At 38.3% G+C, this 15,748-nt stretch overlaps 1 protein-coding gene and 1 pseudogene across 1 annotated transcript in view; both read left to right on the top strand.

The window, feature by feature from the left end:
* The window catches only part of LOC129073802 (zinc finger MYM-type protein 5-like), a 37,115-nt gene that overhangs the window by 5,979 nt on the left and 15,388 nt on the right, over window positions 1–15,748 (top strand). Inside the window, exons 4-5 of the mRNA XM_054577467.1 lie at window positions 3,486–3,987; window positions 4,228–4,321. Coding sequence (XP_054433442.1) covers window positions 3,486–3,987; window positions 4,228–4,321 — 596 coding nt within the window. The remainder of the gene's footprint in view (window positions 1–3,485; window positions 3,988–4,227; window positions 4,322–15,748) is intronic.
* LOC129073803 (voltage-dependent anion-selective channel protein 2-like) lies at window positions 1,033–2,436 on the top strand (annotated as a pseudogene).

Here is a 15,748-nt window from a genome sequence, read left to right as displayed (position 1 = left end):
GCTGCTGCCCATGGGTGCCCCACCCACCTCCTTGAGTTTCTACCGCATTCCTTACCTATCAGGTTGTGCTAAAGCTCATTCTTCTTTCTGCCCGAGATTATAAGGCTCTTCTTTCGCTATTGTTCAGTTGTCTGTTCCAGGTGATTTCTCCACGGTTTAGTTGTAATTCCAGATTGGTCCTAGGAGGAGGTCATTGTGACTTCTATTCACTCTTCCACTATCTTGTCGAAATCCCCCCACAGTTTTTTTTTAATAGCCAGAGGTTTTGAGGCTTTCTTTTCCTGCACTGGAGTCCTGGGTTTCGAGGTCTGTCTCACTCCCTGGCTGTTCTTCCCAGTCTTCACTTGAATGTGGGACTGCCCAGTCCACCAGCTGCCGCCTCACCTGCCTGGTCCTCCAGCCACCGCCTTGCCGTGTGCTCTCTCCACCCCAGCTGCCCATCTCTGCCCCTCCCACCGGTCTGGATGAGTGTTTCTTCTTTAACTTGTTGATTGTCAGACTTCCACACAGTCCGATTTTCTGGCAGTTCTGGTTATTTTTTTTTTTAAGTGTGTTTTCCTTCCTTTGGTTGTGCAAGGAGACAAAGTCTGTCTACCTATACCTCCATCTTAGCCGAAAGTCCCTACTTGTGGAAAATTTTAGAATAGAACTGTTACTTAGCATATTTCAATATGAGGTGTTTAAAATGGAATCTGATGGCAAATTAAGTTTTTTAAAAACATTTGACATCCAAACAATTCTCACCTCCTACACTCATGAGTTTCTAAGAAAATTGAGGCAAGCGTGGGTAAACTGAACTCAGCTTTCCACCTATCATTTCTACATATTTATATGCATTCCTGTTATACCTACCTTTTTCTCCCTGGCCTTTTGGAGATAGAGGTTATTTCTATTCAAGATTAATTTCACTACCACTTGTGCACATATCCTCATCCCTCACCTGTAAGAGCCTCTTGGAGCCTCTCTTTATTGATTACTCACTTCTCAAGATTCTTCAACCGTGTTCCTCTGTTGGAACCTTTCTTTTGCCATGCTCAAGTGCATAACAGGTACAGAGAAGTGTTTGTTGAATATAACAGAGTGGTAAAGAATTTGTGGCCCTATTTGGGCTTACCCAGAGCAATTTAGTTAGCTTCCCTTTTTGTGATCTGTGAAATGGATTAAATTATATCTATGTCATGGTGTCATTTTTAGCATTTTACATAGAGAACACAGTATAATCTCTTACACTTCCTGGACAAGACAAAAATGATTTGGAGGGGTAGGACAGGGTTACAGCAGGCAGAACAATGCCTTCTTGCAGCCTCAGACCTACCCCGAGCGCAGCAGTGGCAACAGCCTACCTCAGGAGACCACTAGATCATCTCTTCATATGGCCTCGCCATGGCAACCTATGGACACAACTGCACACATCCAGTGCATATCCCTCCATCATGTGCTGACCTTGGCAGGTGCTAGAGATATCTTCAGCAAAGGATTTGGTTTTGGGTTTGTGAAACTGGACATGAAAACAAAGTCATGCAGTGTCGTGGAAATCTCAACATCTGGTTCATCTAATACAGACACTGGTAAAATTAGTGGAACTTTGGAGACCAAATATAAATGGTATGAGTATGGAACACACTCGTGGAGAAATGGAACACTGATAACACTCTGTGAACAGAAATTGCAGTTGAAGGTCAGATTTGTCAAGATTTAAAACTGACATTTAATAGTACCTTTTCACCAAACACAAGAAAGAAAAATAGTAAAATCAAGTCGTCTTACAAGAGGGAATGTATAATTTTTGGTTGTGATGTTGACTTTGTTTTTTTGCTGAACCTGAATCCATGGTTCAGCTGTCTTTGGTTACAAGGGCTAGCTTGCTGGATACCAAATGACCTTTGAGTGCCATATCAAAGCTGACAAGGAGTAACTTTGCAGTGGCCTATAGGACCGGGGGCTTCCAGCTACACACTAATGTCAATGATGGGACAGAATTTTAAGGTTCAATTTATCAGAGTCTGTGAAGATCTTGACACTTCAGTAAACCTTCCTTGGACATCAGGTACCAACTACACTTGCTTTGGCATTGCAGCTAACTATCATTTGGATTCCACTGCTTCCATTTCTGCAAAAGTCAGCAACTCTAATTGGAGTGGACTACACTCATCAGGCCTGGTGTGAAGCTTCCACTGTCTGTTCTGTTAGATAGGAAGAGCTTTAATGCTGGGGGCCATAAACTTGGGCTTACCCTGGGGTTGGAGGCTTAATCCAGCTGAAAGAAGGCTCTAAGAATTGCCCACCACACCACTCCCACCACCACCACCACCACCACCACCACCACCACCACCGACGACCATAAAAAAGGGGAAAAAACAAAACAGGAGGAAAAAAAAAAGAAAACTCTGGGAATGTATATCAGAAGATTTGGTTTTAATATATTTCTATTGTGACCAGCAGGCTTTTTTCCCCTCCAAGAAGGTGATGAAAACAAAGGATGAACTAAACAAGAGCTGTGTTTTAAATATTTAGACAGTTACTTTTTAGCATATTTCTAGTTGAATTGGTTATCTAGTTACCAGTGCTGCCTTTGTGCAGTCACTTATACATTATTTAAATGTATTTAACTGTTAAATATACTACCCACCAATCATGAAATAGACCTCTATGAAAACTGCAATTGTGCAGTTATGTGCATGTTTGTTTTTATGTTCCTTTTAACATTGAATAGTACCATTGAATAAAGTGGATCAGTGGATTTAAGATGAGGTTAAATTTTTTTGTTTTGTTTTTGTTTTTGTTAAATAGCAACCATTAGAATTACTTTTGGTATCCTAAAACATGACAGATTATTAATAAAATATACATAAAAATGATTTGGAAAGATTTAATCACATAGTTGTTTTGGAAGTAGAGAATTTGAAAAACAATGACAAAAGACTACGGAAATAGAAATTGGACAATAACAATTTTATTAGGTAAAAGTATATGTAGTATATTGATTATATTTGGGCTCTGTGTTATTAATACTTGATAAATTATTTTGGTAATGTTTTCTATTTCAAAGGAATATAGGGGTTTTTTTCCCCCTATAAAGGATGAATAGGTTAAATTGAGTACAACAGTTCCTCAAATAATGTTTCATTATACCTTTGATAAAATGTTATAGGGACTTCATTTTTGTTTATATCAACTAGCCTATGGTAAAATTGGTTTCCTTAAATATTTTGCTTAAAGTCACAGAAGCTATTGATGATGTTAAGTGAGGACTTTACTGTTGAGTAAATTTTTTTAAGGACTACCAAAAACTGGATAATTAATTTTCATCAAACTGATGATATAAGCATTATATGCTTAATAGAAGAGGAAAAACGGAATGAGTAACAATTGTTTTCTTAAAAGTTAGATCAAATTCACGTGAAGAATAGAATTTAAAATTTCTTTGCTCTTTCTTACAGTAATCATACTATAACTTTTTTTTTTCTTTTCTCTGTCTCTTACAGGTTCTTTGGCATGAACACAGCAGGAGAATTAGACTTGATGGAACAGACTCCTGTGTTATTAGGGAATAAAGCCATGGCAGCTAGTCTTATAGAAGTAGGAAATTCACTTGGTGATCCAGCTAGTCCTGTAGTGAATAGCTCTAGAACCTCAGCAGTGGAAGATGATGATGATGATGATGATGATGATGATGTTGTGTTTATTGAATCTATACATCCTCCTTCCACTTCTTCGGCAATAGCCGATCAAAGAAATTTTATATTTGCTTCATCAAGAAATGAAAAGCTACAAGGAAATTATTCCATAATTCATTCTTCCTCAAGAGATTTGGCTTCTCAGAAGGGAAATGTAAGTGAGACAATTGTTATCGATGATGAAGAGGACATAGAAACAAATGGAGGAGAAAAGAAAACTTTTTCCAGTTTTACTGAATGGGGACTTCCAGTAACTAAAAACAGAACCAAAGATGTGGATTTCTCCACTCCCAGTCTTTCAAGAAGAAAGGTAAATGCAGGAATGGGTAATAGTGTTATCAGTACAGAATCGACTCTGAAATTCAGATTGCTAATTTTACAACCTTAGATACAGGTGTAAGCTCTGTGAATGCTGGGCGAGATATGAACCTAATGATTACATTTATAACATCACTATAGAATGCCAACTTGGGAGATGTCGCTAAAGGACTTCAGTCAAGTAACTTTGGTGTTAATATACAAACATACACCCCCATCTTTAACTTCACAGACCAAGACTGGAGTAGGACCTTTTAATCCTGGTAGAATGAATGTGGCAGGAGACGAATTTCAGAACGGAGGATTTGCAACTCATCATAGTCCTGGTAAGCCGTGAGTGATCTACTCCAAGTAAATAAACTTTTGGCTGTTATGTTTAGTACCCATATTTATTTTATTTACATTCTATATGTGGAATATTTTCTTTGACTTGCAAGTTAATATAGAATATTTTACTTAATAAAACTGTGTGGTCTGCTTGGTCTCTGAATTTTTGGGAATTACTCTATTTTTCCCATTGCAGTTTATATCTGAAGTGTTTTAATTGAAACCCTCCATAACCACTACCGTCACCCTTGTTTCCTGGTATCTCTTTTAATGTAAAAATTATCCAGTAAAAAGATAGGTTGAACTGAAGCGGAATATAAAGTAATATGTTGTAATTGAATTTTATAATTATGTAACCAACCTGAAATTTCAAATTTTTGGTTTACAGGTGTTTACTGTTGGGCTGCTTGTCTCTGGTTTTCATTTTTAAATCAGCATTTTATTAGATGCTTAATTTTAAAAGTTTCTTGCCTTTAATTCAGAGACCTGTATTTTAAAGAGTTTTGTTCTGATAAGATTAAGATAAAATGAAAGTTGGCACTTAGCAAATCTTTTTTTGTGGCTTTTTCATGGCATGGGGTTTGGAGAGGAATTTTGTATTTTAGAGGGGAAGGGTGTTGTTGGTATTGGTTTTTGGCCTTTTTTAGTGCTTTTTAGCTATTGACCAACTTAGAATTTTGGGAAAGGACTGAAAAGAAACTAGAGCTACTTATTGTAACTTAGCTACTTTTTGTTTTAATGGAATGTTAGTAGTCTTTTTTTTCCCAATTAATCTTTTTCTCTGGTTATGCAAATATACATGGGTATTGTAGAATATTTGGAAGAAATCATACTACCTGTCACCTACCCCACTAATTGGAAATGACCACTATAGAAATTATGGTTTGTTTGCTTTTAGTCGTTGCTTCTGTGGTTGTAGAAACTATAATCCAGAGCATATAACATACAGATTTGTATTCTGTTGATTTAATTAGGCTAAATTTTGATATGTTGTGTCATTTTAAAAATAGACGTTTCATAGACATAAAATATTCCTCTGTCTGAGATACCTGTTCCTCTAGTTTCTTTCAGCATTTATAAGGTTTCCCATTTTTTACTGCTGATTTTTTGGGGGGGGGGTTTTGTTTGTTTTTTTTGGGGGGGGGTTGTCATTTTTTGGACATGGCATCAAAACTTGGCAAGTGGTAGTTTCTTAAAGGTTCTTACAGTAAGGAATTTTAAACTATATACGTAATGAACTTTTTATACTCTATGAAGTCCAGCGGGTTAGCATCAGAACTGTATTGACTAGTTGGTGTTTGAATAACAACCATAAATGAAGATAATTTTTTCTTTCCTACAAGTACGTGATGGGGAAGAAAAACTACTCAACAGTATTATCCATCATTGCTTTTATACCATTTGTGCAAATACCAGCACAGTGAACAAGACAAATAGTGTTATGGAAATATTTTGGCCTCCCAGGTTCCCTGTTTATTTCTTTTTGTAATACAATATTTAATGGAAGTGGTAAGAGTACAAACCCTTGTCTTGGTCTTGACTTGGACTGGGGGGGTGGGGAAGCACTTGACATTTCTTGTTACATATATTATTAGGTCGTGTCAAATGTAATTAGCTCTTTATCTGTATATTTTATTTAATAGCTTGTTATTTGAGATTGTTTCTAGTTTCTTAATTGTAAACAGTTCACAAGAATATTTTAAGCTTGGCATTCATATTTTCTTGAGAAAAGTTTCTGTAGGTGGAATTGCTAAATCAAAATGTCAACATTTTTAAAGCTTTTGATGGTTAATGCAAAATCTCCCCCACCAAAAAAATTATATTACTTTCCGTGCAACATAAGAGTCTTTGTTTCCATATTGTAAGCTTTCTTCAGGGGTAGGAATGGCATTTAATATTTGCCGAACTGTGATATATTGATTAATTTATACGTCATTGAACTCGTAAAAATATATTTGCAAACATTTTATGAATTTGTTCATGCATGTTTGTTTTCAGTTTACTACTATGTACACCTTTTGTGTGTTAAGAGTTAGCCTGATAAACAGTTTCATAAAAATTTGGGATCTCTATATTGAAAGATATGTTAAACTTAAAAGCAATTAAAGATGTTGAAGACTTAAAATAATGTCCATTGAAAATCATTCTTTTGGATCTGTTTATTTCATTGTTTTACTTTTTTATTTTGTAATTATTTCTTAAATTTTTGATGTGTGTTTGTGTAAGCATGAACTTCATCTTGTGTACATTGATTCTTAGAGAGAGAGGAAGGGAGAGAAAGAGAGTAAAACATAATATGAGAGAAATGTCTAGCAGTTGTCTCCCATACATGCTGATAGATTAAAACCAGAAGCTCTAATAGGTTAAAATCAGAAGTCTTGGCCATGTATTTCTTTTCTATTTCAGTGTTACCACTTCTCCACTAAATTGAAGCTGTGTGTTTAATGTTGAAGTGGATACATAACTTGCTTGTCAATTTTAAAGCATAGCATAAGCTGATAATTTTTTAAAAAGCAGCCTGTAGTTAGATACTGTACTACCATGTCACTCAAATTTTGGGCATAACTGAAACTTGGAAACATTTTTTGCAAGTACTTTAGATTACTGCTGTATTTTTTATATTCTTGTCATCCTTTTACCTCATTAATTCAAAACTATGTTACATTTCTGACTGTGACTTTAAAATGTAACAGAAGAAGAAAAAGTGCTAAATGACTCTCTTGATACTCATTCATATAAATGAAGAAGGTTTTGCCCTGGCTGATTGGTGTCATCCTGGTATGCAAAGGTTATGGGTTCAATCCCCGGTCAGGGCACGTATAAGAAGCAACCAATGAATGCATAAGTAAGCAGAACAATAAATTGATATTTCTCTCTCAAATCAGTAAGTAAATAAAAATATTTTTAAAAAGGGGAAGTTTTAGTCCTGGCTGAGTGGCTCAATTGATTTTAAACATTGTCCTATAAACCAAAAGGTTTGGAGTCAGTCTTGTCAGGGCACATTACCTAGGTTTCAGGTTTGATCTCCAGTCTGGGCTTGTGTGGGAGGCAACTGAAAGATGTTTCTCTCATATCAGTATTTTGCTCTCTCTTCCTTCCTTTCTGTAATAATCAATAAACATATCCTCAGTGGGGACTAAAAATAAAAACGTTTTCAATAATGTTTATTTTGTTTATGATATATGATACAAATTTTTATTATCTATGAAATATGGATGAATTTAAAACATTCCTGAGTTCTCAGAAGTTTTATTTGGGGGGACAAAAGTTGCAAAATCAGATCCTTTGATTAATAACATTTAGTCTAGAATTCTAAAAAGAACATTCACCAAGTTGTCAGGTGAAGAGTGATAGAGATATGTTTGTAATTTAAGGGTTAGGTTACTTGTGGAAAGGACCAAAGGACCTTTTGTAGGTTGTTTTTGTTGCAATTTTTCACTTTTTAACTTGAATATAATATAGTAAAAAAAAATGCCTTATTTTAGTATTATTTAGATTTTGTTTTGTTTGCTGTCACCATTAGTAAAATGAATCAATTTTTGCCAGAAGAAAGATAGAATAAGATGGCAACAATTATATTATTATTGTTATTGTTAAGAGTCATAGCTCCCCCAGTGTCTTAAGTCTAGTTGCTGTGTGCTTCCCTCTTCTATTAATTGAAGGATTTTCAACACAGGAAAAAAAAAATAACAGCAAAATGAGGATCTCTGGAGTTGAATCATATTTTACTGTGGGGCTTATGGGCTGAAACTTCACATAACATTATAGCTATGCATAAAATACACATAAAACTAGACGTTCCATCTTATGAAAATAGACTTATGTTTATTAGTGTGGACCTGTGAGTCATTTAATTCTTTTTTTTTTTTTATCCTCACTCAAGGATATGGTTATTGATTTTAGAGAGAAAGAGAAACATTGATGTGAGGATTAATCTGTTGCTTCCCATTCACACCCCAATGGGAGATCGAATCCACAACCTTTTTTGTAGCATGGGATAATGCCCCAATCAACTGTGCTACCCAGCAAGGGCTCATTTAATCATTTTATTAACCTTTTCTATCTTTCTTTTCATCTTAGATTTTTTTTTGTTTTCAATTAAAGTTTATAGTCAGTGTTGTTTTGTATTAGTGTCAGGTGTATAGCATATGGTTGGACAATCATACTTTAGTGTTCCCACCAATATTTTCAGTAACCTAGCATTGTACGTTCCCTGTGCTCTACATTACACCCCCATGACTGTTTTGTAACTACAAATTTGTGCTTTTTAAAAATTTTTTATTTTTACAGGGAGGGGAAGGAAGGGAGAAAGGGAGTTAGCAAAACATTGGTGTGAGAGAGAAACATTGATCAGCCACACCTTGTACACACCCTGACAGGGGACTGAATCTGCAACATGGTCTTGTGCCCTGATCCGGAATCAAAGAGGTGACCCCTCACTCTGCAGGATAATGCCCAACGAACAGCCATACCGACCAGGGCACAAATATGCACTACTTAATCCCCTCACCTTTTTTACCCTTTTCTACTGCCTCTCACCCCCCACCACTGGCAACCATCAGTCTGTTCTCTATTTATGAGTCTGTTTCTATCTTGTTTGTTCATCTATTTTTGCATTTTGTTCTTTAAATTCCACATATAAGTGAAATCAATATGGTATTTGTCTTTCTCTGTCTGACTCATTTCAATTAGCATAACACCTTATAGGTTCGTTCATGTTGTTGCAGTTGGTAAGGTTTCATTCTTTTTTATGGCTGAGTAATATTTCATTCTATGTGTATACCATCACTTTTTAATCCACTTAGCTATTGATGGGCTCTGAGGCTGCTTCCATATCTTAACTATTGTAAATAATGCTGCAGTAAACATAATGGTGCATATATTCTTTGCAATTAGTTTTTTGGGTTACTTTGGATACATATCCAGAAGTGGAAATGCTGGGTCATAAGGCAGTTCCATTTTTACTTTTTTTGAGGACCCTCCATACCATTTCCATAGTGGCTACACCAATCTGCATTCCCATCCACAGTGCACAAGGGCTCCTTTTTCTCCACATTCTCACCAACATTTCTTTGTTGATTTATCAATGATAGCCATTCTGACAGATGTGAAGTGATATCTCATTGTGTTTTCTGTTTTATTTTTACTAACATTAATTTATTCAGAATTTACTCCCAAGCCATAAGTTAATGTTTCTTACGGGATTTATTTTTCTTCTCTGCAACCTCCTCTTCTGGTTTAGGAACAATCCATTCTTTTTCAGGAAGGATCATCTCAATGTGACAGGGAGAACTTGTGTATGGGTTAATCTACCCATGATCTGTGTAAGTCCTGTGCTGCGTCTTGGGAGCTTTGTTCATCTGGATGTACTTAATGACCAGAGAATCCATATCTAAACCATAAGTTCAGCATTACTTTCTGCATTTTTAAACATGTGCAGCAAAGAAATCAGCACTCCTTTAGGGCCACCGATCCTGTGTCCAGCCCCACTGTTTGACCTGGGCACACCTACCAAATCCACCAGTATAATGATGGAATGGCACAGCTTCTTTAGAGTGATGTTCAGATACTTGGTGGCTTTTCAAATATGCCTACCCTTCATGGCCTGGGCAGTTTGATGAGTGTTCTTAATGTAAACAGGAATATTCGAACCTCTTGATTTGCGTAACTTTTCAGGGTTCTCTGGGTCAAATGAATAGTGAGCCATTTTCAGAGGTCACTTCAAGCCTCCTATAAGAAGAGTTCATTGTGTGTGGTTTTAATTAGCATTTCCCTGATGATTAGTCACTTGAGTGTCTTCATATGTCTGTTCACTGTGTGTATGCCCTCTTTGGAGAAGTGTGCATGCAGCTCCTTTGCCCATTTTTAAATTGAATTTGGAGGGGTTTAGTAGTTTGTTTTTTTGTTTTGTTTTCTTGATGTTGAGTTGTATGCATTCTTTATAAATTTGGGGTATTAACCCTTTATTGGATGTGTTACTGGCAGATCTTCCCCTATTAGATTGTCTTTTTGTTTTGTTTTGTTTTAGAGATTTTATTTATTTATTTTTAGAGAGGGGAAGGGAGGGAGGAAGAGAGGGAGGGAAACATCAATATGTGGTTGCCTCTCACACATGCCCCCCCAACCATTGGGGACGTGACCTGCAACCCAGGCATGTGCCCTGGACAGGGGGTCGAACCAGCAACCCTTTGTTTCACAGGCTGGCACTCAGTCCACTGAGCCATACCAGTCAGGGTTTGTTTTGTTGATGGTTTCCTTTACTGTTCCAAAACAATTTAGTTTGAAGTAGTCACTTTTGTTTATTTTTTCCTCCTGTTTCCCTTGCCCAAGGAGATATATCAGAAAAAGTATTAGTAAGAGAAATGTAAGATTTTATAGCCTATGTTTTCTTCTAGGAGTTTGGGGTTTGTTTGTTTGTTTTTAGATTTTTATTTACTTTCGGAGAAAGGAGAAGGGAAGAAGAGAGGGAGAGTAACATTAATGTGCCAGAGAAGCATCCATCAGCTGCTTGTTGCACACCCCCAACTGGAGATGTGGCCCGCAATCCAGGCATATGCTGTGACGGGGAACCGAACCAGCAACCTTTCAGTTTGCAGGCTGACGCTCAGTCTACTGAGCCATACCAGCCAGGGTTCTTCTAGGAGTTTTATGATTTCAAGTCTTACTTAAATCTTTTATCTGTTTTGAGTTTATTCTTGTATGTGGTGTTTCAGGGTGGTCTGGTTTCATTTTTTTGCATATATCTGTTCAATTTTCCAACACCATTTATTGAATAGGCTGTCTTTATCCCACTGTATGTTCTTGCCTCCTTTGTCAAATATTAATTGACCATATAGGTATGGGTTTATTTCTGGGCTTTCTGTTTTGTTCCGTTGATCTATATGTCTGTACCATGCTGCTTTGATTACTGTAGCCTTGTGGTATAGTTTGATATCAGGTAGCATAGCATGATAACTCCAACTTTGTTCTTTTTCTCAAAATTGCCATGGCTATTTGAGACCTTTGTGGTTCCATGTAAATTTTTGGATTATCTATTATAGTTCTGTGAAATACACCATGGGTATTTTGATAGGAATTGCATTGAATCTGTAGGTTGCTTTGGGTAGTATGGATATTTTAATGATAATTTCTTCCTGTGCATAAACATTTTATATTCTTACATTTATTTGTGTCTTCAGTGTCTTCAATGTCTTACTTTTCTGAGTATAGTCTTTTACCTCCTTGGTTAAATTTATTTCTAGGCATTTTCTTTTTTTAGATGCAGTTGTAAATGGGATTGTTTTCTTATTTTTCCATTCTGATTGTTTATCATTGGTTTATAAAAATGCAATCAATATTTTAATATTTATTTTGTGTCCTGATACTTGACTGGTTTTACTTATCAGTTCCAGTAGATTTTTTACTTTTAAGAATCTCTATATGCACTATTTTGTCATCTGCAAATAATGGCAATTTTACTTCTTCCTTTCCAATTTGGATGCCTTTTTTTCCTTCTTCTGGTCTGATTGCTATGGCTAAGACTTCCAATACTATGTTAATAAGAATAGTGAAAGTGAACATCCCTGTCTTGTTCCTAATTTGAATGGACACAATTTTAGTTTTTCCCCATTGAGTATGATGTTAACTTCGGGTTTCTCATATATGCCCTTTATTTTGTTAAAGTATGTTCTTTCTCTTCCCGCTTTGTTGAGAGTTTTTGTCATAAATGGGTGCCTGATTTTGCCAAATGTTTTTTTCCTATCGATAATGTTCATTTAATTTTTATTCTTCATTGTGTTTGTGTGGTATGTCACATCAGATAATTTGCAGATATTGTACTAACCTTGAATCCCAGGAATAAATCCCACTTGATCCTGGTGCATAAGATCTTTTTAAAGTAGTACTGCATTCAGTTTGCGAATATTTTATAGAGAAACTTTGGTGCAGGTCAGTTTCGGGCACTGTCCATGACTGGCCCTGGGCTACCTGTTAGGAGCTACAGAAGAATCCACAGTTTGTGACTGCCAGTGTTGAGCCTGGATGCTCACGTGAGGGGCCGGGCTGTGTACCAAGGCCAGCTTCCACCTTCTGGCTGCCTTTTAGGCTCAGTCATTGAAAGATCCTCTGGCTGTGCGTAAGTTGCATGAGGTTGGTTCTCAATGAGTCACCTGGTAGGAGTGAGTGCTGTTCACCAAGTTGATAGAGATTCAAACTTGGCACTCATGCCAGGTCTGAGGCCACTCAGCAGCAGTCTCAGTGTACACCAAGGCCAGCCACAACCCTCCAGTTGCCTGTGGATCTTTGTGGTGGGGCAGGGTCTCAGGGAATTGTTAGGGTGAGGCCAGTAGAGTTCGTCAGGTTAAGAGTTGGCTGTGTGGAGGAAGGGCTGTGTCCTGGAATGGTGGCGCAGAGTAGAGGTTTTCAAGGGAGGAAATGACCTCCTTGAGAGCCTTCCAAAGAAGTCTGCTCTGCAGAGTTTCAGCCTAACAAGGCAGGGCTAGTACCTCTTTCCAAGCTGAATGGGCATAGAGGAGAGTGTTCAGCCCAGGAAAGATGGTGTATGTGGGTAGTATGGAAGACAGACCAAGCACAGGGACATAAGCAGTTGTCCCTCTAGCTTTCTCCTCTAGGCTACATAACCCAATCTGTGACTATATGACTCCGGTCCACTCTGAGCTGACATCCCCCCTGCTGGAGCCCAGGGTGAGTGCCCACACACAAGATTTTGTGCACTGACCCTTTAAGAGGACCCCTGGGTTTCTGGCAGACTCCAGTCTCTCTCCCTGGTGGGTATGGAATTCCCACTGATTTTCTCAGCCAAGTTATATGGACACCTCTTCCTGGCACTAGTGCTCTCAGCTGGGAGCCTACAGTGGAGTTGAGATACCTAACTTCTTGCGAGGAGGGTTGGGGGAACCCTTTGCAGTTGCAGCTGGGATAACCCACCAGATTCTCAACTGCCATACTTGGGTGCAGGGCCAGTCCTCTTTGCATCTCCGCTCTTTCTGTCAGTCTCATTGTGGCTTTGTCTGTAAATCCTTGGTTATAACATTTCTGTTAATTTAGTCTTCATTTGGTTATTCTGGTTGATTGTGTATAATTTTGTTGTCATTTTGGTTTTTTCCTGGGAGAACGTATGACGTCCACCTACTCCACTGCCATCTTTGAGCCTTCCCTCATTAACCTTTAGAGCAGACTTTTTTAAAAAAAATTGTATTTTATTGATTATGATACTACAGTTGTCCTGATTTATCCCCCTTTGCTCCCCCCCCCCCCGACACACCTAGTACCCTCCACTCTCTCAGGCAGTGCCCCTGCCCTTGTTCATGTTCAGGGGTCATGTATGTAAGTTCTTTGGCTACCCTCTTTCCTGTACTATACTTTACATCTCCATGGCTGTTCTGTAACTACCTGTTTGTACTTTTTAATCCCCTCACCTCTCACCCATTTTCCTACAACACCCTCCCATCTCTTTAACTTTAACCTTTGGCTTTTAATTGTGATGTGTCTTGGGGTGGGCCTCTTTGTGTCCATCCTTTTTGAACTCCATGTGCTTCCTGGACTTGCAAGTCTATTTGCTTCACCAAATTAGGGAAGTTTTCTTTCATTATTTTTTCAAATAGATTTGCAATTTCTTGTTCTTTCTCTTCTTCTTCTGAAGTGAATATTGGATTGCTTAAAGTTGTCCCAGAGACTTTTTAACACTATCCTTATTTTTTTTGGATTCCTTCCTTCTTGTTCTGATTGGTTGTTTTTTGCTTCCTTGTGTTCCAAATCATTGATTTGATTCTTGGCTTCATCCGCTCCACTATTGTTACCTCGTAAATTGTTCTTTATTTTAATTAGTATATCCTTCGTTTCTTACCGGATCTTTTTAAAGCTGTTGAGGTCCTCACTAAGTTCCTTGAGCATCCTTTTGACCAGTGTTTCGAACTCTGCATTTGATAGATTGCTTAAATCCATTTTGTTTAGTTCTTTTTCTGGAGTTTTGATCTCTTCTTTCATTTGGGCCTGTTTCTTTGTCTCTTCATTTTGGCAGCCTCCATGTGTTTTTCTGTGTATTAGGTAGAGCTTCTTTGACTCCGTGTCTTGATAGTGTGGCCTAATGTAGTTAAGTGTCCTGTAGAGTCCAGTGACACAGCCTCCCCTATCACCCAGGCTGGGTACTTGAGGTATGACCTTCATGTGAGCTGAGTACACCCTCCTCTTGTAGTTGAGCTTTGATTGCTGTTGGCAGGTCAATAGGAGGGATTTACCCAGGCTAGTTAGCTGCAAGGACTGGCTTTGACCACTGACTACCACCCTCTGCCCTCCATGGAGGATCAGCTATACAGGGGCAGGGTAATAATGCTCTGAGGTGATTTGTAGCTACCCACTGGATGTGCAGGCTCTGGGGTTTCCCTGGTGGTACAGGGCAAGGTCAGGCCCAAGGTTGGGGCTGACCTTGCCCTGGGCCACTCTGCCTGATTTATAAAGCAATCTGAGATGGCTGCTGCTAGTGCCAGGCCTGAGGCTCACTGAAGCTACCAACTGTTGCTTGTTTAAGAAGATTTAGGAAGTTGTGAAGCACCAATAAGATCAGCTATTTGTCTGGAAAAGCAGCCTGGGTGGGCCTGTAAATTGGGTGGGGTGGAGTCTCAGGTTATTCTAGGGCTGGGCAAACGGTGTTAGCCAAGATGATGGAGTCTCAGATATGGCACCAGTTTTGCCTGCTCTGTGAGGGGAGGGCCTAGAAAAGGCCTAATGGCCTCTGCTTACCTTGATGCCAACCACTCCAGTTCCTCCCTGTATGCTACTGGTCTCTTTCAAACTGATAGCCCACTGCTGGAGTTCAGAGGGCGTGAGTCTGAGTAGGTAAGTTCTTTGTGTGGGTTCTTATAGAGGAATTGCTTGGGGTTTCAGCAGTTTATTCTCCTGACTCGATCTCTCCTGGTTTTTGAAGCCAGATGTTGGGGGGGACTTACCGTCCTCGCACTGGAACCCTGGGCTGGGGAGTCTGTTGCGGGGCTCAGACTCCTTAATCCTGAGATAGTCCTCTCGAATTTTTATCCACCACACATCTCGATGTGGTATCAGCCTGTTCTGCATATGTGCCTCTCCTACCAGTCTGGTTGGATTTTATGTCTTTTGGATGTGGAATTCCATAGTTGTCGGACTTCCATTCAACTTGATTTTTGTTGGTTCTGAGCGATCATTGTTCTATATTTTAGTTGTAATTTTTTTTTGTAATTGTGCAAAGAGGCGAGCCATGTCTGTCTACACCATCATCTTGATCAGAAGTCCCCAGCAGACTATTTTTCAGTGAAAGTTTTCTGTTCACTGCATTTTTATAACAACAGTAAAACACTCAACATGGACTATACCTAACCCCTTGGAAATGGCTTTTGCATCTATGTTATATTTTTATTGCATTCTAAACTTTTCTGACCATGTTACTGATTGTAGGG

The sequence above is a fragment of the Pteronotus mesoamericanus genome, unplaced genomic scaffold (genome assembly GCF_021234165.1).
Source record: "Pteronotus mesoamericanus isolate MK-2021 breed Mesoamerican mustached bat unplaced genomic scaffold, CSHL_Meso_final contig_433, whole genome shotgun sequence".
Classification (NCBI taxonomy): Eukaryota; Metazoa; Chordata; class Mammalia; order Chiroptera; family Mormoopidae; genus Pteronotus; species Pteronotus mesoamericanus.
Note: the sequence above shows the minus strand (reverse complement) of the source record. Positions and strands in the feature narration are given on the sequence as shown.